Source organism: Palaemon carinicauda, chromosome 27 (assembly GCF_036898095.1).
Source record: "Palaemon carinicauda isolate YSFRI2023 chromosome 27, ASM3689809v2, whole genome shotgun sequence".
NCBI lineage: Eukaryota > Metazoa > Arthropoda > Malacostraca > Decapoda > Palaemonidae > Palaemon > Palaemon carinicauda.
In genome coordinates this window covers 13,845,585-13,871,203 of record NC_090751.1, presented here as the reverse complement: position 1 = coordinate 13,871,203, position 25,619 = coordinate 13,845,585, and the positions used below count along the sequence as shown (strand labels likewise).

General features: G+C 47.0%; 1 protein-coding gene across 1 annotated transcript in view; it reads left to right on the top strand.

Moving 5' to 3' along the window:
* Positions 1-25,619, top strand: part of LOC137620543 (transmembrane protein 115) — a 44,281-nt gene that overhangs the window by 8,821 nt on the left and 9,841 nt on the right. Inside the window, exon 2 of the mRNA XM_068350760.1 lies at positions 989-1,162. Coding sequence (XP_068206861.1) covers positions 989-1,162 — 174 coding nt within the window. The remainder of the gene's footprint in view (positions 1-988; positions 1,163-25,619) is intronic.

Sequence of the window (25,619 nt, the reverse complement as noted above, 5' to 3'; positions counted from 1 at the left end):
TCCTTGTGTTCCGAGTATTAAGATAATACTGTCACATCCCCATACCCTGACGAGGTGGTATTGGGAGAGTCCTAGCCTAAAGTTTCCATCTAAAGGACTACAGGTCAACTTCCTAGGACGAGTCACACTTCATACCTTCACACACAGCTTATGTAGGCCGCAGCCCTTGCGCAGCAAGGTTCTAGCGAGGTGCAGGGACTACTTATTGTTGAGTGCTGACACACTCAGATACGAGTCCCCGAGCAAAGCCAAAAGCCAGTACTGGCTGAAACTTACCACCCTTCCTAAGGGGTGAGTCACCCATATTAAATAGCGTGGTTTGTATTTCAGTTACGGAACCAATGACAAATTCGTAGGTAATTTTGTATTTTTCCTAACTATACAAACCTTAGCTATTTAATCAAACTTGGCCGCCAGCCCTATCCCTCGTGAAGTCCTACCTCTAAGCAAAGTGAGCTCAAGCACAGGTGTGTGGGGGGGGGATGTAGCAAGCTACTCTCCCTACCCCCCGCTAACTAGCGGTGGGGTAGTAAACCCTCGTTAAAATTCTAATGGCTCGTCATTTCAGCTATGCCGAAAGTAATTTCCCATATATAGCTAAGGTTTGTATAGTTAGGAAAAATACAAATTACCTACGAATTTGTCATATTTAACCCTAAATTAGATTTATATAGAAATTGAAAAATGGTTAGCTGTTGGGAGACATCAAAACGTCAGCTCATCATATTTCACCTTTTCAATGGTTGTTCACTGATACTTCGTAAACTGTGAAAATTTCATTGGTAGTTTTGCTAGTATAAAATTGTCTACACACTTTTTGAGCAATAAATATCTAGTTATACATGTTAGAAGTTATTGATATGCAGTATAGTACTGCACAGTAGATGATACTTAATTTTTTTTATTCATGCTGCTCAATTTGAATATAGTATACAGTATAGCTGCAATTAAAAAATATTTTAGTAATAGTTTTATCCTTTATTTCCAGCTTCTTTCCAACAGTCATGCAGCCCCCAATACAGGTAGTAGGGAACTCTGTACACGCTTGTTTGGTAAGAGCTAAAGTTTGTAGAAGACCTATAAGGAAGTATGATGTTGGAGCACCATCCACAATTGCAATTTCATTGCCAGGGATGGACCCTCATGATGCTGAGAGACGAAGGTGAGTGATGTTTGTTATCTTAAAAGGTTTAAGAATTTTTACTTGTGTAAATGTGTGCCTTTCAAAATGGGCTATTTGTTCCGTAACTGGAAGACAAACCATGCTATTTGTTAGGGGTATTACTTTCTGCAAAGCTGAAATGACGAGCCATTAAAATTTAGCGACAGTTAACTACTACTCCCACTCGCACACCGGTGATTTAGCTCACTTTATTTATGGCTCGGATGGAGAGCGGTTGTATCCGCTCTTCCTCCTCGCCTATTCTGGACTGCCATTAATTTTTGTCTTTTAACTTACTGTTTCTTATATGTATAATATGAAAACATTCTTAATGTTTATATATATATATATATATATATATATATATATATATATATATATGTCTATAGAAATGTAAGTTTCCTTTTCAGCGTTTGTGCTGTGCGTGTGATACATAAATGACAGGTTCTCAAGGCACTTGCACAGGGCCAGGGAACCTTCCTTTCTGACCTCCCCCCCTCCCCTTGTCCATCTTTCTCTTCTCAAGACTGTTCACCTTTAATGGGCCTCCAACAGTGTACTAACATGGGGGGGGGGGACCTTTCCCATTCGCGGGTTAGGTTGCGCTTCAGATTGTTTTTCTCAATTATTTAAGTGAAATTATGTGTTGTAATTTTAACTTTTCAACTTCTCCTTGGGGAAGGGGTATGGTCGATTCGCTGTCAGTCGGTTTCGCTAGCTACCCCTCCCCCCTCACACACCGGTGAACTGATTCACTTCGCTTTTAGCTCGGGTGATGGTCAGACGTGTCTGCTCTCACCCTCGCATTGACAGCCTTAATCTTTTTTGCTTTCTCTTTCAGTTTGTGTGTTTGGAAGTTGGCCTCTCTCCTTATCATGTGGAAATGCCCTGGTTTACCCGACCGCCCTTGTGGGACTTCTATGTCGGCGGTCGAGACAGTCCCTCACACCTTGTGTCCGTTCTGCAGAGTTCAACGGTGTGATAAGGATAAAGTGTGCAGTGAGTGCAGGGAGTGGTCTACCTCCCACTGGGAGAGGTTTTCCTGGCGACGGAAGAAGTCGTCTAAGCGGGATCTTTCTCCTTCAAGGGTTTCCTTGAAGAAGGAAAATTCCAAGGACTCTTCTTCCGTTGCCCGAACCTCCTCTGAAGCTCCCGCTCGATCGGTCTATCGTGAGAGGCCGTCGAGTGGTAGCGTAGGCCGTTCTTTTGTTGACTGACCTCGGGGTTCGGGAAGGGAGGCAGCTCCTCCTCCTCCCGGGGGAGGATTTTTCTGTTTCTAATGATGATTTATTGCAGCTTTGGGCTTCCTTGGGGCTTAAGGGTTCGTCCTCTAGGGAAGCCCTGTTTGACTTGATCCAGTTGGGCGCAGCTGTCAAGCAGTCGCCGGTGATAGCGGAGGTTAACCCTCTGTCTATCGTCGACGTTGTTTTGGCAGAGGCTTCCGACGGGTCGGGTCAAACCCCTGCCTTGGGTGCTGATGTTGCTGAAGGCTCAGTTCCCCCCTCCGAACGTCCTTCAAGGGAGAAGCTAAGTCCAACAGTCTCTCCTGCAGGTGATTCTCCCCCTCAGGGGAATTCACTGACAGAGACTCCTCTTTGGAGGACCGACGATGGTGTTCCTGCTCCCAGAGGACGTATCCATCGTAAGGCTTGCCCTCCTCTTCGCCTTAGAGGTCTTCCTTCTCCCCACAAGGGAGTTAGGAGGCGCCTCTTCGGCTCCTCGTCGTGAGTCGACCATTGCAGCCGCATCTCTGGACCTCTCTGCAAATCGTTCGCGATCTCCTATGCCTGTCAGACCTGCTGATCCTTCTTCACCGTTCGTGGTAGCTGATGCGCAGTGGGCGCCCTCGCAACCCGTTACCCAACGGGCACTGGTCCCTTCGGGGCAAAAGGGCTTGACAACTGACTCACCTTAGCAGACTCTGTGGTAACTTTGCATTAGCAAAACCTGTGGAAGTCTTCCCTACTTCCCTCTCAGATGACTGGTGTATTTAGGAATGATTCTAGACACCAATCTCCACAAACTTTCTCAAAACGAGAAGAACTCCCAGCCTAGAATGACTAGACTCCAATTGGAATCAGGCCTTCGATCCCCCAGACATTCTGATCCCCAGGGACCAGAAGTTTGGACGAACCTCAAGGGATGGGTGTCAGTCAAGAATCTACAGAGTAGTATAACCTTCTCATCCTTCCCCACCCCTCGGACTTGATGCTATGCTTAGACACATCAAAAAAAGAGAGGAGGGACCATAGTGCTGCACCACACGACCTTAGCCCTCTGGACAGAATCCGAAAGTACCTTCACTTGAATCTCTTTAAGAGATGAAGGCCAGCTTTCTGGTCCTTCAGCAGCTTCATCAATTCCTAACAAGCCACTCAGTGATGTGATGAGCAGAAACACCTCACACCACATAGAGGCTCACAGCGACAAGCTAGAAGGAACTTGCTCGCAGTGTCTTCCCATCTAGCAGTATAAATACTAAGATGGGCCAAAGTCCGTTCAGTACCACTATCAGCCCACTTCATTCCAGACTAGAGGAATGTGCTTGCCGACAATCTATGCACAGCATATCAGGTAAGGTGTACCGAATGGTCTTTGGATCACCTTATAGCCGACAAAGTCCCGATTTTACGGAGTTTTCCAACTAGAGATCTGTTCGCAATGCCCCTGAACCTCAGGCTTCTGCTGCTCCCCAGTCCTAGACCCCAAGGCTCTCTGGCAAGAAACATCCCAACAATGGTGGGTACAACAATGACGTTTACGTCTCATCCCTGTTTTTTCTGGAGAAGGGCACTCAAGAAGGCTAGAACATCGGTCAGCCTCTCAAGGGCTCTCATAGCTTCGCTATGGCATTACCTGATAGAGCCTCTCAGAGAACCCTTTCCACATCACAGACAACCACACATCGACATCTACCACAAGCTATAACATTGGTATGATTGTACGCCTGGAGACTACCCAGTAACTCCTCTCTCACAGAGGCTTTTCACAATAAGTTGCGAAAAGGTTATCTAGATATCTGAGGAATTCCTCAGCATCAGTCTACCAGACAGTATAACGTCTTCTGTGGTTGGTGTCATAGGAAAGTCTCTCTCCACTCGATACCTCTATTCCAGCAATAGCAGAATTCTCGAGTATATGCAAGAGGAAAAGTCCCCCTTTTCAGTTTCAACAGGTAAAGACGATCTCTCAACTTTGAGCCTTGCCTTCAAACTGAAAGGAAGGGACATCCTCTCATCGCTTGATCCTTCCTAACTCATACGGACTTAAACTTGCCTTTCTCCAGTCGGAATTGAGACCTCCTTATGTTCCACTTCACCTGGCAACAAATTTTCACCTGGTTTAGAAGACAGTGTTCCTACACACTGACAGCAGCCACACGAGTCAAGGAACTTCATGGTCTCTCTTTCGACATCGCTCATTAATGAGAAGGGTGAAAGGCAACGTTCAGTTTCGTCCCCGAGTATGTCGCCAGACACAGTTTCCAGAGGTGACGGATCCTACACAAGTCTCTACTTGGTAACGGACAATCCAGATCATCTGTTACTGTACCCAGGGTAAGGTATGAGGCTCTACCTTAAAAGAAAGGCAGCAGCCCACCCGGGTCCCTTCTCTTGTCATCAGCACTAGGAGAGACTAAAGGAGGATCACCAAAGCATCATTTCTGCTGGACTCAGTGTCACCAATCATGCCCTGAATCCAGATCCTCACCCAACATGTTGACTCACGATCTCAGGGGCATAGCTATGCCCCTGGTCCTTCTAAGCAGATTGCTCTGTGACGCAGGTTTTACAAGAAAGGGTGTGAATGCTCCAGGTGACTTTCACAACCTTTCTCCTGCAAGACGTGACCCACAGGAACTTGATACGATCTCTATCGGTCCTGTGTTGGCTGCACAACAGCTGGTTGTATACCTCAAGCTCCTTATTGGACAAGTAGCAGGAGGTTGAGGGCACTGTTACCCAGTTTTAGTCTGTGTGAATGAAAAGATTTGACTGGCTCTTATTCTTTTCTTCATCCTCCCCTCTCTTGGGGAAAGCAGCATCCTGGGTTCTCTGCATAAGCTGACCTCAAACCACTGCAGGTAAACCATGCTCCCTTGTGTACCTAGTATTTAGTTAATACTGTTGCGTCCCCATACCCTGGCAAGCTGGTATTTAGAAAGTCTTGGTTACAACAGTTTTTCCTACAAAAGACTCGGAATAACTTTACCTAGACAGTCACACTTCTGCATATTTCAACACAGCTTGCTTAGGCTGCGGACGTTGCGTAGCAAGGTTTTAGCGAGGCACAGGGACCTTATTTTTGAGTACTAACATGCTCAGATAAGGAGCCCCAGGGTAAAGCCTAAAGCCAGATTGGCAGGGACGTCCACCCTTCCTAATAGGTGAGTCCCCCCTAATAAATAGCGTGGTTTGTATTCCAGTTACGTAACAAATGACAAATTTGTAGATAATTTGTATTTTTCCTAACGATACAAACCTTAGCTCTTTATACAAACTTGCCCGCCAGCCCTATCCCTCTTGAAGTCCCCCCTCCAAGCAAAGTGAGCTACATCACCGGTGTGGGAGTGGTAGCAAGCTACCCCCCGCTTGTTAAATTTCAATGGCTCGTCATTTCAGCTTTGCAGAAAGTAATACCCCTAATAAATAGCTAAGGTTTGTATCGTTAGGAAAAGTACAAATTCTCTACAAATTTGCCATTTTACCAAATATGGCTTTGTGGATGTTTATAAAACAAACTTCCTGTTGTTCATCGAACTAACAAACCTTTACATGTATTATGGGTATTCTTTCATCAAAGCTGGAAGGTAGGTAATTAAACTTTTGATGTGAGATGGCAATCCTACCGAGACATTGTGTTGGAGGTGGCTAGGGGTTCCCAGCCACCTATATATATACTCACAGATCGATGATCTAGTCACTTTTTCTTTTTGGCTGGTAGAGAGCTGTTGACTCCTCTCTCTCCACCTCAAGGTTTAGCCTATACACATTGGTGCTTTGTTGCTTTACCCTCATCTTTCTCTTTTCAGGTGCGACTGCGCTGATCGCAAGGGTCAATCTTGCGGGACCTTCATGTCGTTGATTGAGACTGACCCAGACTCAGTGGGCCCAACCTGTAGAGGGTTTCGTTGCGAACAGGGTGGGCCCTGTGAAGATTGTAGGGAGTGGCCTGCCTCCCAGTGGAAGAGATTTGGGTATCGTAAGAAGGCCAAGCGTGATCTTTCTCCCTCAGAATCTCACTCGGGGAGAAGAGATCACAAGCTTCTTTGCACACCCCTACATCTCTTTCCGAAGCTCCTCCTTGTCCGTCTTCTTCCAGGGAGCGATCAAGTAGGATCGCAGAAACTTTAACTCCTGAGCAGCCTCACAGCTTTTGCTGGGGTTGTTGCTTCTAGCAAAGCACCTTCTCCTCCTGCCATCATGGTGCCCTTCTCACTTTCAGATTTGTTGCAAGTTTAGCCATCCTTGGGGATTTCTTTTTCCCCTTTGAAGGAAGCATTTCTGCAATTCCTTCAGTGTGGGGTAAGGAAGGATCCTTTTCCTGTGGCTACTTTCGCCATGGGCATTTGCGAAGTCCTGATGTGAATTCTCTCACCATCCTGCGCCATTGTCGTCTTCTAATCTGCAAACTTTTATTTCTCCCCTTAGGCATGTTTCTAGCCCGCAGGCTAATTTCCTTCCTGCTGCAGTTGTAGATGATCTTCAGGCAGCCAGCGCTCCATCTACTCGCTGATCGCTGGGACAAGACACTCCATCTTCTCATCCTCCTGGACGACCATCTTCAGGATGTCGTTAGCGATGATCCAAAGTTAAGAGATTGCAGGTCTTCATGATCTCGGCGCTCTTCCGAAGGTGTTTTAACTCTAGAGCTTCATGCTCACGAGACCGAAGGTTATCACGGACTTGGCGTTCTTCTTCATAAAGGCGTTCTCTTGAGAGTTCATGATCACGAAATGCACGCTCACGATCACGAAATTCACACTCACAATCTAGACGTTTGCGTTCATGATCTAGAAGTTCACAATCATGAGGGCGACGCTCACTTTCACGAGGGGGCCACTTACATTCACGAGGCGACACTCACACACAATCATGACGAAGACACTCTAGATGTTCCAGACGCTCACGGTCACGACCTTAACACTCACAATCATGAGGAGAACGCTCATGATCACGGGCAGGATGATCTAGGCGCTCCTATTCACAAAGAACTTTGTCTGATCAAAGGACAACCAACTGAAATGCATTCTGCTAAGCTACCCCCTGTCCCCTTTGGGCTTTGCTGCCTGGGGCGCTTACCATTGGCTTTGGCGAGCATTAGTTGCCCTCCAGTTCCTTAGGAGTCCGAAGGGCATCCTCCTTCACGATCACCACCGGTTTCTCATGAAACACTAGCGTTAGAGTGTGATTCTTGCGTTTTCACGCTTGAATCTCGCAACTTCACAAGGAAATCGGCCGATTTCACGAATTGTTCACGAGATGAAGCCTCGGAATCGCCATCTATCACAATCCCAACACCTCTAGCAATCATCTCGACAAAGGTTACCTCTAGCGGTAGGCCGATTCCCTCCCCTGAAGGTTTCAAAGAACCCCCAAATAAGATTGCAGGCGTTCCCGTCTCGCCCGATCAACCTCTTTGACCAACGAAAGAGCACCTCCTCATACCGCAGAGACTCTCCCCTGGAGCTCCTCGGGTCTCCAAACGTCCTCCCATCCAAAGGTGTTCTCCTCCTGGACTCCCGAAGGATTCCTTGGATTGTTCGGAGGGAGGTATCCTTCCTTCTTGGTATGATACTTTGGTATCTGACCTCAAAAAGTCCTTAGGTATCTAACCTCAAAAAGTCCTTTGGTTTGGCTCATCCACCATAGCCTCAACCTTCCCAGGCCAAGACTACCTTGCGAATTCCGTTGGAGAGTTTGACGTTGGGTTTCCCCCGCCATGGCGGTCCCTCGGACCCCAGGAGAACATCTGCACTTTGCAGTGTGTCTGTTTTAAAGCCAAGTCTGCAGCGACTTCCTCTAACAATGGTTAAGGAGGGACACAGGCTGATCTCTAAACAGAAGAGGAGGATGAATGTCAATACTCCTCATGTGGATCTTGTCCAACCCAGCACAAGCAGAGATCTTGAATTGCCAGGGAGATACCCATCAAACCCTCTGTCCCTGAGTCTGGCGTTTCGAAGGAACTGCAAGCTCTTCTGAAGACTTCCATCTTTGGTAAGCATTTCCCTCTTCGGGGGGAGTCAAAGGACTCGAAAACGGTTCCCAAGAATGCCAAGATGAGGGAATCTCAGAGGCAGGAGATGGATAAAGGATCCCCTGAGGCGGGTCCTTCTCGCCAGGAGCACCCCTAAGACCAGTGCAGTTTTGCCCTGGTCGAAAGACCTGACAGCAGCCAAGAGAAAGGTTATCTCACAGATAGCAGGCTCCTCCTCGAGATATCTTCCACTTCGTTTTATAATCCAAAGGAAGATTGAGGCCGAACCTCACTCAACTCTGACTCTCGACCCCTCATTAGAACAGATGGTGTGAAGCATGCCATTCAGGCCACTTCTTGGCATTAGACCAGATTGTGCGCTCTGAGGATCTATCTAAGGAGTCCACGAGAAAGTCCTTAGAATCCTTCCTGTTATCAGGTACCCATATGTTGGAGTTCCTGTCGCACCACGAAAATGCCATCCTCAAACGATGGGATACCGTACTAGGACAGTTCTACAGACATGTGACGAAGGTGGAGATTACGAGTCTGAGAAACTCAATGCTCTAGGGTTTCTCACTCTTCGTCCCAGAGGAGATAAAGAGGGCGGCTGATAGATGGAGGAAATTGTCCAACGATTCCCTCCTTCACAGGTCCATGACTTCCTAGACCTACGGTAGGGCTCTTCAGCTTGCTAGAAATCAGCAAATCACTTCTAACCCCTCACCTTCCAGGTTCTCTCTCTGAACGTCCTTTCAAGCCAGAGATCAGAAAGGGACCAAATTCTTCTGAGGAAAGAAAAGAGGTAGAGGGAGTGGCCACAGAGGTCGCTGCCACTAGGGAGGGCCATCCCCCAAACCGACCACCAGTGGGAGAATGCCTGCAACAACTCTGGCAGAGTTGGCCGCATCATGGTGCCAATCGCTGTGATCGGCTTAGGTTATCGCGTCTTGGTCACTCAATCTCTCCCTCCTTTGAAGGAGCTGACCCTCCTGGCCGAGATCCAGACCATACTGCAGAGGGGCGCTCTCCTGGAGGTCCTTGACTGATCTCCAGACTTTTACAGTCTACTCTTTCTTGTGAAAAAGGCATCTGGAAGCTGGAGACCAGTCATAAATGTCTCCTCACAAAACAAGTTTGTCCAACAAACTCCCTTTAGGATGGAGACAGCAGACACAGTCATTAAGGCAATAAGACCAAGGGACTTCATGTACATAGTGGCTCTCCAAGATGCATACTTCTAGATCCCAATCTATACGTCTTCAAGGAAGTATCTCAGATTCATACACGAGAATATACGTTACCAATTCAAAGTTCTTCACTTCAGTCTTGTGACAGCACTTCAGGTCTTCACCAAGGTGTTTGCTCTAGTCATCTTGGTCTCACAAGAACGGCATTTGTCTCCTATGATATCTCGATGATTGGCTGATTCTCGCAGACTCAGAGATAACCCTTCTCCATCACCAAGACAAGCTTGTGGAATTTCATCAGGATCTTGGGATCATGATAAATCTCAGGAAGTCTTCTCTGCTTTCATCTCAGAGACTGGTGTATCTAGGTATGATTATAGATACCAACCTCCAGAAAGTCTTCCCATCAGATGACAGAGTACTCAGAATGAGGTAAGTGGCAGGTTCTATGGCAAGATGCATTCCAACAACGTTGGGACAACATCAACGGGTACGCCTTTCCCCTATTTTGTCTGATGAGAAGACTGCTCAACAAATCCAGAGTGTCCAAAGATCTAATGATTACCCTTGTAGCTCCGCTATGGCATCATGCAGAGTGGTTTCCGTACCTCCTGCAACTTCTAGTAGATCTACCAAGAGAACTCCCTCCGCAACCAGATCTACTCAAACAACCATGTGCGAACGTGTTCCACAAGATAGTGCAGTTGCTTCGACTTCGCATGGAAACTCTCCAGCGTCTCCTTTCTCAGAAGGGCTTTTCACGACAAGTTGCAGAGCGAATGTCCGGAGACTTGCGTAGGTCCTCAGCCTCGGTCTACCTGACAAAATAGAGAGTATTCTGTGGTTGGTGTCGTGGAAGGAATATCTCTCCACTGGATGCCACTATTCCAGTAATAGCGGAGTTCCTCGTATACCTTCGGGAGGAGATATTCCTTTCAGTCTCAGCGGTGAAAGGCTATCGCTCTGCCTTAAGCCTTACCTTTGAGCTGAAAGGATTAGATATTTCCTCTACGTTGGAGTTTTCTTTACTCATACGGAGTTATAAAATCACTTGCCCCCTGTCAGAGATTAAGCCTCTTCCTTGGAACGTGATTCGCGTCTTGAGATCCTTGAAAGGACCTCCTTACGAACCATTACACTGTGCAACTGACCGAAATCTCACTTTGAAGATGGCATTCCTGCTCGCTTTAGCTTCGGCAAAGAGAGAAAGCGAACCTCATGGCCTCTCATATGACATCGCCCATTCAAGGGGATGGGGGGAAGTGATTCTCAACTTGGTTCTTGAGTTTATTGCTAAGACTCAAAATCCGGCGGTGATGGACCATAAATTCGGGGCCTCTCAGATTGCAAGTCTTCGTTCTGTAACCTATGACCCAGATCAGTTGTTACTTTGCCCAGTGAGGAGTTTGAGATACTATCTTAAAAGCACTGTAGCAACACTGACCAGACTAACATCTGTTTGTTAGTTCGGGGAGAGTAAAGAGAAGGATCACTAAGAACGCGGTTTCCTCCTGGATTCGCCAAGTAATCGAAAGAGCCTTGGCTCCCAATCTTCCTCAAGCTCATCGATCTAGATCCCATGATGTCAGGGGAATCAGTACTTCCCTGGCATTCAAAGGCAACTTGTCCATGTTGCAAGTTCTCCAAGCGGGCTTGTGGAAGAGACAGACCCCCTTCACAGCCCATTACTTACAGACGTGACCTACAGGAGACTCGATACGTTCACTATCGGTCCTGTGGTGGCTGCTCAACAATTGGTTTGAGATACCTCAGGCTCATTTATGGACAAGTAGCAGTTGTCTTTCTTTCTTCATCTTCCCCTCCCTTTGGGTACAGCACCATGGGTCCCTCTGCAAGCTGGCTTCAACTTCTGCAGGTAATTATCACTTCCCTTTGTAACCTAGTATAAGTTATAAAATTGTTATACTGTATACGTCCCCATGGCTTTCTGCGAGGGAGCAATGGGATATGTCTTGTTTTCCTTCATAAACGCGAAGGCATTCATATAAATTAACAACCTCTATTACACTGCATTACACAGGCCGCGAGTATACTCACTTTGTATATTTCAGCGAGGTGTCAAAGTTTTCCCTAGACCACAGTCATATACTGTACTCGGTAAAACCAGATCAATGTCCATGCCAGATCTAGGACTATCACCCACCTTAGAGTGAGTCATCCACATAAATAAGAGAAAGTTTATTAGTATGGGAACAAATGACAAATTCGGAGATAATTATTATTTTTCCCTAACTAATACAAACCTGGAGTTATTTATATAGATTGGCCCGCCATCACCTGTCCCTCCAGAAATCAAGCCTGCAATAAAAAGTGACGTCTCACTGCGGTGAGAGAGTATTTAGAGGTTGCTGGGTACCCCCCTAGCCTACCTGTTCAAGCGGTTAGGCAGGGTTGCCACCTCGCAATTAAAGTCTAATGGCTACCTCCAGCTGCCACTGAAAGATAATCCACATAAATAACTCCGGGTTTGTATTAGTTAGGGAAAAATACAAATTATCTCCAAATTTGTCATTTTGTATAGTGTATTCACAATTATCGTTATGACTTAAGCTGGCCAATTTTCAATATTAAACTTACCCGATAATCATGTAGCTGTCAACTCTGTTGCCCGACAGAATTCTATGGAGGGATACGCCAGCTATCACAATACTAGAAGGGGGTGTACTTACCAGCGCCACCTGTGGCCAGGTACTATAGTACTTCTTGTTGACACCTCCTCAATTTTTCCTCTGTCGTGCTTCCGGCAAGACGTTCTGGGATACGCTTTTGATCTTGGAGTATTTTCACGGCTTTTGGTGAAGTATTTCTCTTTGATTTCGGCTGTCGCTTTACTGGAAACCTTCTTATATTAGCTTAGATAGCTTTTATTTAATCCTGATTAACGGTTAACGATCTTTTGCTTGATTTTGAAACCCCACTTGGCTAACTCTTTGGATTCAAGATGTCTGACATTTCACAAGCCCCCACCCATAGGCGATGTAGGTCTTGTAATAGGCGTATTCCGAAGGCCTCGGTAGATCCTCACACCGCTTGTTCTGACTGTAGGGATAGGCCCTGTCAGTTAGAAAATCGATGTGAGGAATGCGCCGGACTTTCGGAACTTGATTTTGTCCGTCTTCTGAAGTATTCAACCAAGTTAGAGAGAGGCAGAGTTAGGAGGAGTTCTTCTCACTCTTCACTTTTTTCCTCACCTCATGATCCCCTACCTTTTCCTACCCCTGTAGTGGCTACCCCCGAACCTACTATTTGCCCTCAGCCTGATATGTCTGTTGTTTTGCGTGCTATTCAGGCCTTAGGCGATAAAGTAGAGTCAGTGGTTAGCGATCATAAGTCTCTTATGGCCGAAGTCAAGGAACTTAAGGTCAAGAGTGCAGTGGGTGGTATTAGTGCCAGTGCTGTGACGAGTGCTAGTGTCAGTGCAGTGCCAAGTGCTAGTGTCAGTGTCAGTGTGGTGCGTGAGGATACTTCTGTGCGTGCCAGTCGTCCTCCCAGTCCGGGACCTCTTGCAAGCTCCCAAGCCCAGGGGAGAAGCAATGTCGAAGGGCAAAAGGGTTCGGCAGGCCTTGATCGGCGCACAGAAGTATCCTCGGTGGTTGCGGGCGTGTCTTCCAGAGACCGTCACTCCCACCTGCAGACGATTGAGCCCGTCTTTTACTCGTCCGCTGATCTATTGTCAGGGAAGAAACGCTGGACTCAGGTCTCTAGACCACTCAAACGCAGAGTCCAGTCCGCGAGTGCTCAACCGGGCTGCAGTCATTGGCTCAGCTCTGACTCGCCGCAGTCATCTGTCGACTGCACTCCGCCCAAGAGGAGTAAGGTTCTGCCGCAACAGATCTCTGCTGTTAAGGCTTTGCCTCAGCAGACCTTAGTGTCTGCCGACCCCAAGTTGGCTCTACTGCAGTCCATGCAGTCACAACTTTCAGTCTTGATGCGTGAGTGTAGGGCTGAGAAGGTTGCGCCTCCGCCTCCGCCTGCACTCGCTCCGCCTGCGCTCGCTCCGCCTGACCGCAGTACCGCCTGCCAGGCGTACGATGTTGAACCACGTTCTGAGTTTACTGTTCCCAGTGGTGTACAGCTCCCTCCGCCTTCCTTAAGGCAACCTCAGCAATGGGATCAGGAGGCTTATACCTCTCTTCCTCCGCTTCCACTTGCTGCTCCACCATTGATGCAACACTCGGTTGAGGTACAACAACCTTTCCCATCCATGAGTCAGTCTCCTCAGCTCTCGCTGCAGCGAGCTCAACCCTCCTCAAGGCAAGCACCACAACACCTTAGCCTTGCGCCTCAGGAGCCTCAACTCGCGAGACATTTACTACGTTCTGCGCAGCCTCTACCTCATCGCTCTCCGCTCACACCGCAGGAACCTCTACTCGTTCCTCAGGAACTTGCTACTCCGCTTCCGCCAACCACTCAGCAAGCGCAACCCTTGAGTTCAGCCACTCATGCCAGGAGTCAGCCTCCTCCACCCATGCGCCTACCTTCTGCTTCTTCTTTTGTTCAGCCTTTGCAGTCTGAGCCTCAGGTGTTCCCTCAACAGAGTCTTGAAGAGGAAACCACTAATATTGTTGTTCCAGCTCGTACTGACTCTGCTGTTCAGCATACCTTTCCGATCTCTTCGCTACACTCTGGTGATGAGGCGTCTGATGATGAGGCGGCACACCTGGATCCCTCATCAGACGTGGATGAATCCAAGTCTTCTCCACCTTCTATTGATTTTCGTAAGGTCTTGGCTCTGTTTAGGGAGGTATACCCAGACCACTTTGTCTCTGCTATTCCCCGCTCTCCGCCATCTGAGTTTTCGCTGGGCATGCAGCCAGCTAAGTCTACCTATACTAAGCTAGTCCTAGCAAGGTCCTCTAAGAGAGCGTTAAGGATCTTAGGGGAGTGGTTGCAGACTAAGCAACACCTTGGAAAGACTTCGTTCATGTTTCCTCCGACTAAGCTCACTTCTAAAGCGGGCGTTTGGTATGCCACAGGAGAGGAACCAGGCTTGGGAGTACCTGCCTCTGCCCAGGCTGACTTCTCAAGTCTGGTAGACTCGCCTCGTAGAACAGCAATGAGGCGCTCTAAGGTTTGCTGGACCTTCTCAGACCTTGATCACTTCCTGAAGGGTGTTTTTAGAGCATTTGAGATGTTCAACTTCCTAGACTGGTGCCTGGGGGCCCTCAGCAAGAAGACCTCCCCTGCGGACAAGGATTCTGCCATGCTATTAATGTCCTGCATGGATAAGGCCATTAGAGATGGATCTGGCGAGCTTGCGTCAATGTTTGTGTCAGGGGTTCTTAAGAAAAGGGAACAGCTATGTACCTTCCTTTCCTCCAGCATTACACCTTGTCAAAGGTCTCAACTCCTTTTCGCTCCGCTCTCGAAGTTCCTCTTCCCCGAAGAGCTGGTTAAGGACTTGTCTGCTGCCCTGATACAAAAGGACACACATGATCTTGTAGCCTCATCGGCTCGTAAGACTAAGGTTGCTACCTCAGTCCCCAGGACTTATCGCACCCCAGTGGCTGATTCTCCTGCTACGAGGTTCATACCGCCCTTTCGTGGTAGAGCCCCCAGCCGAGGAAGCTCCCGTCCAGACTCTTCCAGGAGCAAGTCTAGGAAAGGTTCCAAGGCTTCTAAAGGAAAAAACTGACTCTCCGCATCTCCAGACAGCAGTAGGAGCCAGACTCAAGAGCTTCTGGCAAGCCTGGGAAAAGAGAGGTGCAGACGCCCAGTCTGTCAGTTGGCTGAGGGAGGGTTACAAGATTCCATTCTGCCACAAACCCCCTCTGACCACATCTCCCATCAACCTCTCTCCCAACTACAAAGAAGAGGACAAGAGGCTAGCGTTGCACCAGGAGGTGTCGCTACTTGTGCAGAAGAAGGCAGTGGTTATAGTCCGGGACCATCAATCCCCGGGCTTCTACAACCGTCTCTTTCTGGTGGCCAAGAAGACAGGAGGTTGGAGACCGGTGCTGGACGTCAGCGCGCTCAATGCGTATGTCACCAAGCAGACGTTCACGATGGAGACGACGAAGTCGGTCCTAGCAGCGGTCAGGCAGGAGGACTGGATGGTCTCGTTGGACTTGAAAGATGCCTACTTTCACGTTCCTATTCATCCAGACTCCCAACCTTTCCTGAGATTCGTTTTTGGAAAGGTTGTCTACCAATTCCAAGCCCTGTGTTTTGGCCTAAGCACAGCTCCTATGGTGTTCACGCATCTGATGAGGAATATAGCAAAATTCCTCCACTTATCGGACATCAGAGCCTCCCTCTACTTAGACGACTGGCTGTTGAGAACCTCCACGAGTCGTCGCTGTCTGGAGAGTCTCAACTGGACTTTGGACTTAATCAGAGAACTGGGTCTGTTAGTCAACATAGAAAAGTCTCAGCTCATTCCCTCCCAATCCATTGTGTACCTGGGAATGGAGATTCGGAGTCAGGATTTTCGGGCTTTTCCATCGGCCCCAAGGATAAGCCAAGCCCTAGATTGCATCATGAGCATGCTGAAGAGGAGCAGTTGCTCGGTGAGACAGTGGATGAGTCTCACAGGGACCCTTTCATCACTGGCCCTGTTCGTCGAGCTAGGGAGACTCCACCTCCGCCCTCTTCAATTCCATCTTGCAGCTCATTGGGACAAGAGTTTGACTCTCGAAGCAGTCTCTATCCCAGTCACCAAAGAGATGAAGACCACTCTCTTGTGGTGGAAGACCAATCTCCTTCTCAGGGAGGGCCTATCGTTGGCTATTCAGACCCCCAATCTTCATCTCTTCTCAGATGCATCGGACTCGGGCTGGGGTGCGACCTTGAACGGACGGGAATGCTCGGGAACGTGGAACGAGGAACAGGGAATGCTCCACATCAACTGCAAGGAGCTACTAGCAGTTCATTTAGCCCTGCTGAACTTCAAGTCCCTCCTGCTAGGCAAAGTGGTGGAGGTGAACTCAGACAACACCACAGCCTTGGCTTACATCTCCAAGCAAGGAGGGACCCATTCGAGGAGCCTATACGAGATCGCAAGGGACCTCCTCATTTGGTCAAGAAGTCAAAACCTCACTTTGGTCACGAGGTTCATTCAGGGCAACATGAACGTCTCAGCAGATCGCCTAAGCAGAAGGAATCAGGTCATTCCCACGGAATGGACCCTCCACAAGAGTGTGTGCAACAGACTTTGGACCTTGTGGGGTCAACCTACCATAGATCTGTTTGCCACCTCCATGACCAAGAGACTTCCGCTGTACTGTTCCCCAGTTCCAGACCCTGCAGCAGTTCATGTGGATGCTTTTCTGCTGAACTGGTCCCATCTCGACCTTTACGCATTCCCACCGTTCAAGATAATAAACAAAGTCCTGCAGAAATTCATCTCGCATGAAGGGACACGGCTGACGCTGGTTGCTCCCCTTTGGCCTGCAAGAGAATGGTTCACAGAGGTACTTCAATGGCTAGTCGACATCCCCAGGACTCTACCTCTAAGAGTGGACCTTCTACGTCAACCTCACGTAGACAGGTTGCATCCAAACCTCCACGCTCTTCGGCTGACTGCCTTCAGACTGTCGAAAGATTCGCTAGAGCTAGAGGCTTTTCGAAGGAGGCAGCCAGTGCGATTGCCAGAGCAAGAAGGGTTTCCACTCGTAGAGTCTACCAATCTAAGTGGGAAGTCTTCCGGAGCTGGTGTAGAACCAATTCAGTATCCTCTACCAATACCTCTGTGACCCAAATAGCTGACTTCCTATTACATCTTAGGAATGAGAGATCCCTTTCAGCCCCTACGATTAAAGGGTACAGGAGTATGTTGGCTTCAGTTCTCCGCCACAGAGGTTTGGACCTTTCTTCCAACAAGGACCTTCAAGACATCCTTAAGTCTTTTGAGACTTCTAAAGAGCGTCGTCTATCCACTCCAGGCTGGAACCTAGACGTAGTCTTAAGGTTCCTTATGTCACCTAGGTTCGAACCTCTCCAGTCAGCTTCCTTCAAGAACCTTACCCTCAAGACTCTTTTTCTCGTCTGCCTTGCAACAGCTAAGAGAGTCAGTGAGGTTCATGCCTTCAGCAAGAACATTGGTTTCACGACCGAATCTGCAACATGTTCTTTTCAGCTCGGATTCCTAGCAAAGAACGAACTTCCTTCACGTCCTTGGCCTAGATCGTTTGAAATACCTAGCCTCTCCAACATGGTAGGTAACGAACTAGAGAGAGTTCTTTGCCCTGTCAGAGCTCTCAAGTATTATCTTAATAGGTCTAAACCTATTCGAGGACAATCAGAAGCCTTATGGTGTGCCATCAAGAAACCTTCGAGGCCCATGTCCAAGAACGGGGTTTCGTATTATATAAGGCTTCTGATTAGAGAAGCCCATTCTCACTTAAAGGAGGAAGACCTTGCATTGCTGAAGGTAAGGACCCATGAAGTAAGAGCCGTAGCTACTTCGATGGCCTTTAATAAAAACCGTTCTCTGCAGAGCATAATGGATGCAACCTATTGGAGGAGCAAGTCAGTGTTTGCATCATTTTATCTTAAAGATGTCCAGTCTCTTTACGAGAACTGCTACACCCTGGGACCATTCGTAGCAGCGAGTGCAGTAGTAGGTGAGGGCTCAGCCACTACATTCCCTTAATCCCATAACCTTTTTTAACCTTTCTCTTGAATGCTTTTATTGTTGTTTTTATGGTTGTTACGGTAGGCTAAGAAGCCTTCCGCATCCTTTTGATTTGGCGGGTGGTCAATTCTTTCTTGAGAAGCGCCTGGGTTAGAGGTTGTGTAGAGGTCCTTTAGTAGGGGTTGCAGCCCTATATACTTTAGCACCTTTGAGTTGATTCAGCCTCCAAGAGGAACGCTGCGCTCAGTAAGGAAGACGAACTTAAAAAAGAGGCAGAGTAACGGTTCAATTCGACTTCCTTACCAGGTACTTATTATTTCATTGTTATTGTTATTTGAGATAACTGTTATATGAAATATGGGATACTTAGCTATCCTTTAATCTTGTACACTGGTTTTCACCCACCCCCCTGGGTGTGAATCAGCTACATGATTATCGGGTAAGTTTAATATTGAAAAATGTTATTTTTATTAGTAAAATAAATTTTTGAATATACTTACCCGATAATCATGATTTAATTGACCCTCCCTTCCTCCCCATAGAGAACCAGTGGACCGAGGAAAAATTGAGGAGGTGTCAACAAGAAGTACTATAGTACCTGGCCACAGGTGGCGGTGGTAAGTACACCCCCTTCTAGTATTGTGATAGCTGGCGTATCCCTCCATAGAATTCTGTCGGGCAACGGAGTTGACAGCTACATGATTATCGGGTAAGTATATTCAAAAATTTATTTTACTAATAAAAATAACATTTTTTGCTGGTTTTTTTCTGTTACTGTAATTCATAAACCTGATGAGAATATCCAATTTTTTATATACTGTACCTTTAATAATTTAGTTTATGAACTGAAAGAATTTCTTAGTTATTAAAGAAACCATGTTGAATTATTTCATACTTACACTACTGTATTATATTTACAATTCATTAGCACAGTATGTACAGTACATGAAAGGAAGATTCAAGACAGAATATTGTATGATATATTTTCCTCCACATATTTCCAACTAATAAAACTGAATCAACTATTTAAGAACAAAGAAGTTTTGACAAAAAGAAAAGCTTAATTTTGGAAAATAATGTGTTGGACCCCAATGACAACCATAACCCTTGACTGCCAATTACTTCCCCAAGTGACCTGGACCTGTATTCAGTCTTAAAGATGCTTACTGGCATGTCATCCATATTAATTCTCACTGATGTCCATAGTTAAGGTTTTGTTTATAAAGGATTTCATACAGATTCAGAATCATGCTTGTTTCAGATACTTAATACAAACCATTTCTCTCTTTATTAGGGAATGTACGTTCGACGAAGCTGAAAGAATAGCCATAAGTCTTTTAGCAAGGTGTAACTACCCCACCGCTAGTTAGCGGGGGTTACGGGTTAGTACTTGGTACCCTGCTTACACACACCTGTGTTGTTTCGTCATGTTTGCTTTTGGCTCGGTTGAAAGGGGTCGTTGTCTCTACTGCTGTTCACCGACTTCTATTTGACTAATCTTATTTGTTCCAACACTCTACAAACCTTACGCAAAGCTGAGAGATTAGCCATTAAGACTTTAAGCAAGGTGGCAACTGCCCAACCCGTTAGTTAGCGGGGGGATAGTGTGGTTTGCCAGCTACCCGTCTCACTCACACACTGGTGAATCCGAGCCACTTTTTCTTTTGTCTTTGATGAGAACAGACGTGTCTGCTCTCTGTTCCCTCAAAAGACTTTATCCATTGATTGTTTTTCAGATTCTTTTCCTTTCAGGTGTGTGTATTCCTTCTGCGTCCTCATGCATACTTGTCTAGGGCCTTAGGGCCGCTCTTGAGGTACCTTCATGTCCTCTGTTGACCAACCTCTATTCGTTGTGTCCGACCTGCAGGGGATGACACTGTAACCAGGGTAACACCCTTGAAGAGTGTAGGGAGTGATCTGCCTCCCCGTGGGAGAGATTTGGGTGTCGACGCAAGAAGTCCTGGGGGAATTCTTCGCCTTCGGGGTCTGCCGCAAGAGTGAAGAAACCTTGTACATCTTCCTTGACCCCCCCGTCTCTTTCCGAAGCTACTGCTTGCTCGACCTCTTCCAAGGGGCGGTCAAGTAGGAGCATAGACCAGCTAACAACAGGGCAACCTCACGGTTCCGGGGACGTTGCTGCTTCCCCTAGAGAAACTACTTCGCTCCCATTCTCGGGTGAGCCCTCACTTTCTGATGTATTGCAGGTTTAGCCGTCACTGGGTATTGCAAGGCCTCCTTCCAAGGACATTCTGGTAGAACTTTGGCAGCGCAAAGCCTAGAGGGTTCCTTCTCCGGTGTCCTCTGAAGTAGAAGTCCTTTCTCCTGCTAGTCCTATGCGCTGAAGAGACCAGCGCGCTCATTCGCCTTTCCAACGCTGGCCTTCCGTTGATAAGGAATTCTCCAACCATCCTCGGATCCCTTCGTCCTCCAGGGACTATAGTCCTCTTTGCGCGTCCAGACATTCGCCCTTGCCCTCCGTCAGGCAGCACTCCAGTTCAAGAGACTGGCAATCTAATCGCCATTCGCCTGCTCGTGATTGTCATTTCCCTGCTTGTGATTGTCACTTGCCTGCAGGATGCTCGCCGCTCTCCAGTCCGTGATCACTCATCACTTTGTGATTGCCACTCCCCAGCACGTAGCCCTCCAGCTCACCGTTTACATCTCGTCCTCCGCCTAGACAGTCTCTTGCCATATGATGCTCACCAGCGCACCACTTTCCAGCTTGTTACTTGCCATGTCTCTGCTTGGCAACATGGCGCTTGGCTGCTCGCCGCATGCTATCACATCAATCACCGGCTGCCTGATTGCTTATGCGTCTCTCACCAATGGGTTGCCATTCACGTTCGCTTGCTCGTCAATCTCCACCGCATTATCGTCATTCTCTAGCTCATTGGAGGTCTCTGAGAACTAATCTCCATTCTTCAGCGCACTCATCATCTCGTGCACAATCGACGTTTTTGCGCACTTCACTCGCTCCTGCAAGTGAGCAATGTCCTGCACCCTGACAATCCAGGTACAAGACTTCCAGAGAAGTGACAGCAGTGTTAGAACAGCCTACACCTCGTCAGGCCTCGCCAGCAAGAGGCGGTCAACCAAATCCCTTCCCTGAAGGGTTCAGGGAACCTCCAAATAAGTTACCTGTGGTTCCCGTCACCCCAGATTGCCCCATGAAGACCTGCAGAAGCTTGTACGGATTGAGCAAGGTAAGCAACCCTCTCCCCCTCAGTTCCAAGTACCAAGAGAGTGATCCCCTAGGAGGCAATCTCCACCAACAGGCCTCCCCAAGGACACTGCAGACCTGATGCCTGTGAGGAAGCCACCATCTTGGTTTCCCATGACCCCAGATTGCCCCAAGAAGATTACCTAGGAAGACCTGCAGATGCTTGTACAGAATGAGCAGGGTAAGCAACTCTCTCCCCCTCAGTACAGTAGGGTGGCCAGGGTATGAGCCACCGTTGAGATACTACCACTAGAGAGTTATGGGGTCCTTTGACTGTCCAGACATTTCTACATTAGATCCTTCCCTCTGGTTACGGTTCATTTTCCCTTTGCCTACACACACACACACACACACACACACACACACACACACACATACACCATATAGTCTGGCTTATTCTTTACATATTCTCCTCTGTCCTCTACACCTGACAACACTGAGATTACCAAACAATTCTTCTCCACCCAAGGGGTTACTGTACTGTAATTGTTTAGTGGCCACTTTCCTCTTGCTAAGGGTAGAAGAGGTTCTATAGCTATTGTAAGCAGCTCTTCTAGGAGAAGGAAACTCCAAAATCAAACCATTGTTCTCTAGTCTTGGCTAGTGCCATAGCCTTTGTACCAGGGTTTTTCCACTGTTGTGGGTTAGAGTTCTCTTGCTTGAGGGTACACTCGGGCACACTATTCTATCTTATTTCTCTTCCTCTTGTTTTGTTATTTTTATACTTTATATAGGAGATATTTATTTCATTGTTGTTACTGTTCTTAAAATATTCTATTTTACCTTGTTTCCTTTTCTCACTGGGTTATTTTCCCTGTTGGAGCCACAGGGTTTATAGCATCCTGGTTTTCCAACTAGGGTTGTAGCTTAGCAAGTAATAATGATAATGATAATACCGAGAGAGTGTTCCACAAGGAGGCAATCTCCACCAACAGGCCTCCCCAAGAACACTCCAGACCTGTTGTCTGTGGAAAAACCACCGTTTTGGTTTCACCTTGATCAAAGCCGTGAGGCAGATGTTTATGGCCACAACCCAGCAAGGGCAGAAGTCTGTGCCCCTAACACAACCTCCTAAGCAGAAGTCGGCTATGGCTTCTACTCCCAGGATTTCGTTAGAGAAGTCCATGATTTTCTCCTCTTCTGCTTTTCCAACGGACCGTAGGAGGAGACTTTGTTTCTTGCTGGGCCCTGCAACCCCCCATATTTGTCTCCCAAAAGGGGCCCCCATGGAGCTGCGAGAGGGGGTTGCCAAGATTCAACAAGACTTCTCTCGCCTACAGTTACCACTGGTCCTAACCAAAAACCAGAAGAGGAGGATGATGAAGACAATTTCTCCTCTCGCCGACCTTAACCATCCTTGTTTTAGCAGAGGCTTAGAATCTCCACGGGAGATCCTTCTAGTGCCTTATTTTAGACCCTTTTCAATAGAGGTAGTGCCACTGGACTGCAGGAACCTTCAGGACCTTCTTTGCAGGAGGAGTACCTGCTGTTTTGCAGAGAGTCTAAGGACACCAATACGGTGCTGAAGAACTCCAAGGCACGTACAGCCCTCCTGCAAGAGAGAGCTAGGAGATCTTCCATAGGGACAGGAATTTCAGCAAGTGACTTTCCCTCTGTTAATGACGTATACCCACGTCAGGCTTAAACGCCTTGGAGGTGTATGAAGGTATCGACTGCGATGATGACAACATCCCTTGGGCTGCTGGTCCTAAGTTCAGCTCAGAAGCCGAGCGAAGGCAGCGAGAGTATGCCTTCTGGCAAGCCTTAGCCAGCATGAGGGCTATCAATGGGTTGGCTAACCCTGAGATGGCTCCTTAGGAAGGCAAAGACATGGTCTTGGACCATGTATATGGGATTCACCGACCACCAAAGGCCAGTGCAGCCCTGCCTTGGTCGAAAGGATTGACAGTAGTTTGAAAAAAGACATTCTCACAGATTGCTGGCTCCTCTAGCTTGCTTCGAGTAGGTTCGTCCTCCAAACTCCTTCCGCCTCCCTTAATCCAGCAGAGGAGATATTATGAGGTCACAGGCAAGCCCCCTTCCAGCTTTGCCTCTCAATTCCTCCATAGAGGCCCTCTCTAGGGGGCTCCCATTCGAGAGGCGTTCTGGGATTTCAGCCTCGTTTTCGGTGTCTTAAGAAGCTAAACGTGGTGAAGGTGGCAAAGTATGAAATGCAGGCTACGTACTACTCTCCAGTGTCAGTGTGACAACATCGATGTCTTTGTGTTTCCCCGTTCTGCCTCATTCGAAGGGTACTGTACTTAACAAGGTATGACGTCCGACAACCCAATGACCATCTATTCGAAACAGGAGCAATATAAAACCTCCCGGAGACGCTGAATGGAGATGTAAAATTTTAACAATTATTATTATATAGTGTCTCAGTAATGTCACTGATTAAATGCTGATTCCACCCAGATGCGGTGTCCATGGCACTGGACCCATGTCCCCTCGTTCTAAATCTCTCACAACCGATCAAAAATATAACTACCATAAATAATACGAGATCCATATAATTGATGCAACAATATAACTACAAAGTTAGACCACAAATCTTAGAAACTAAATTTCAGATAAACAAATTTAAAGGGTTTGAACCTTGCTGAGAATATGCCGTCATGAATGTAAACTCTGGTAATGCATAAGAAGATCTAAAAAATACAATAATGGTAGTAAAAAATATATGTTGAGAAATTTAATTTTACGGGACTAGTGATGAGGACGTCGAGAACATTACTTTAATATCTCTATTGACCTGTGCCACCAAAATAATGAGACCAACCTCTAAGTAACCAGACGTCTTATGTTCCTGAAGAGTTCGCTGTCGATGTTTAGTCCTCTTGTTGACCTGAGCTGTAGAGTACCAGGAATAATAGACGGCCATAACTTGCAAAAGGCAGAGAACGTTACCGCCCGCTGCTGCTCCGTGGGTCAGCAATGTACGCTTTTTATTTTTTCATATTAGCAGAGACTAAGATACCTCAAAAACAATATCACTGTAAAAGATCCTAAAATAGTTTTCATTATCACACACAAGAAGTGGTAAGGAAAGTGGTGAGCTGTTGGTAGGTGGGAAACAACTGCCGAAGGTTAACAAATAAACCTCGAAGAACACTCGAAGTTGAAATTTTACTATAAATTCTTGAATGGGTCAACAATTGTTTATACGACCAAAATATCGGGAAGTTAAGTCTCTAATTGTGAGCACACAACTTACGTTATTATTTGGGACTAATAATTGCTAAACAAATTTCAGAGATCTTTATAAGAAAAAATAAGAAACAGATAAGATATATTTTATCTTATTTTCTACCCCATCATAGCTCCACAATGTCATCATGCGGAATGGTTTCCGGACCTTCTCCAGCTGTTAACGGAAGTCCCAAGAGAACTCTCTATGTCATTATCTACTCAAATAGCCACAATCAAAGAACTACCACAAAGTTGTAAGGTCCCTACGTCTTCACGCCTGGATGTTATCCCGCATTTCTTCACACAGAGAGCTTTTTTGCAACCTGTTGCGAAAAAAAATGTCTGGATACCTCAGGGAATCTTTACCTGCAGTGTACCAGGCAAAGTGAAGTCTTGTGGTTGGTGTTGTGGAAGGAGTTATCTTCCTGTATACCTTCGTGAGGAAAAGCTCTCGGTCTCAGCAGTGAAAAGTTATCGCTCAGCCTTGAGCCTTGCCTTTAGACTGAAGGCTGTTAACATTTCCTCATCTTTGGAATTGTCTCTCCTCATACAGAGTTTTGAGCTTATCTGTCCTCAGTCGGAAGTTAGACCACCTCCATGGAACATCGTTCATGTCCTTCGATCATTGAAAGGAGCTCCTTATAAACTGTTACTTCGGGCATTAGATCTACACCTGACTGAAAATGGTCTTCCTGCTTCCTTTGGCCGCAGCCAAGAGAGTAAATGAACTCCATGGTCTATCCTACATCTCCCATTCAAGTGGATGGGGGGAGGTAATGCTCAGCTTCGTCCCTGAGTTTATCACTAAGACTTAAAATCTGGGAGTAGCAGATTCTAGATTCGGGCTCTTCTGAATGGAGTGTCTCTGTAATGTAACCGACAACCCAGATCAACTGTTATTGTGCCCAGTGAGGGCTCTGAGGTGTCAACTCAAAAGAACTACAGGAGCTCGCTCCAATTGAGTAGACTCTTCGTCAGCACGGTGAAGGTTAAGAGAAGAATGACTAAAAACACTTTTAGCATGGATTCGTAGGGTCATAGACAGGGCCTTGAATCCTG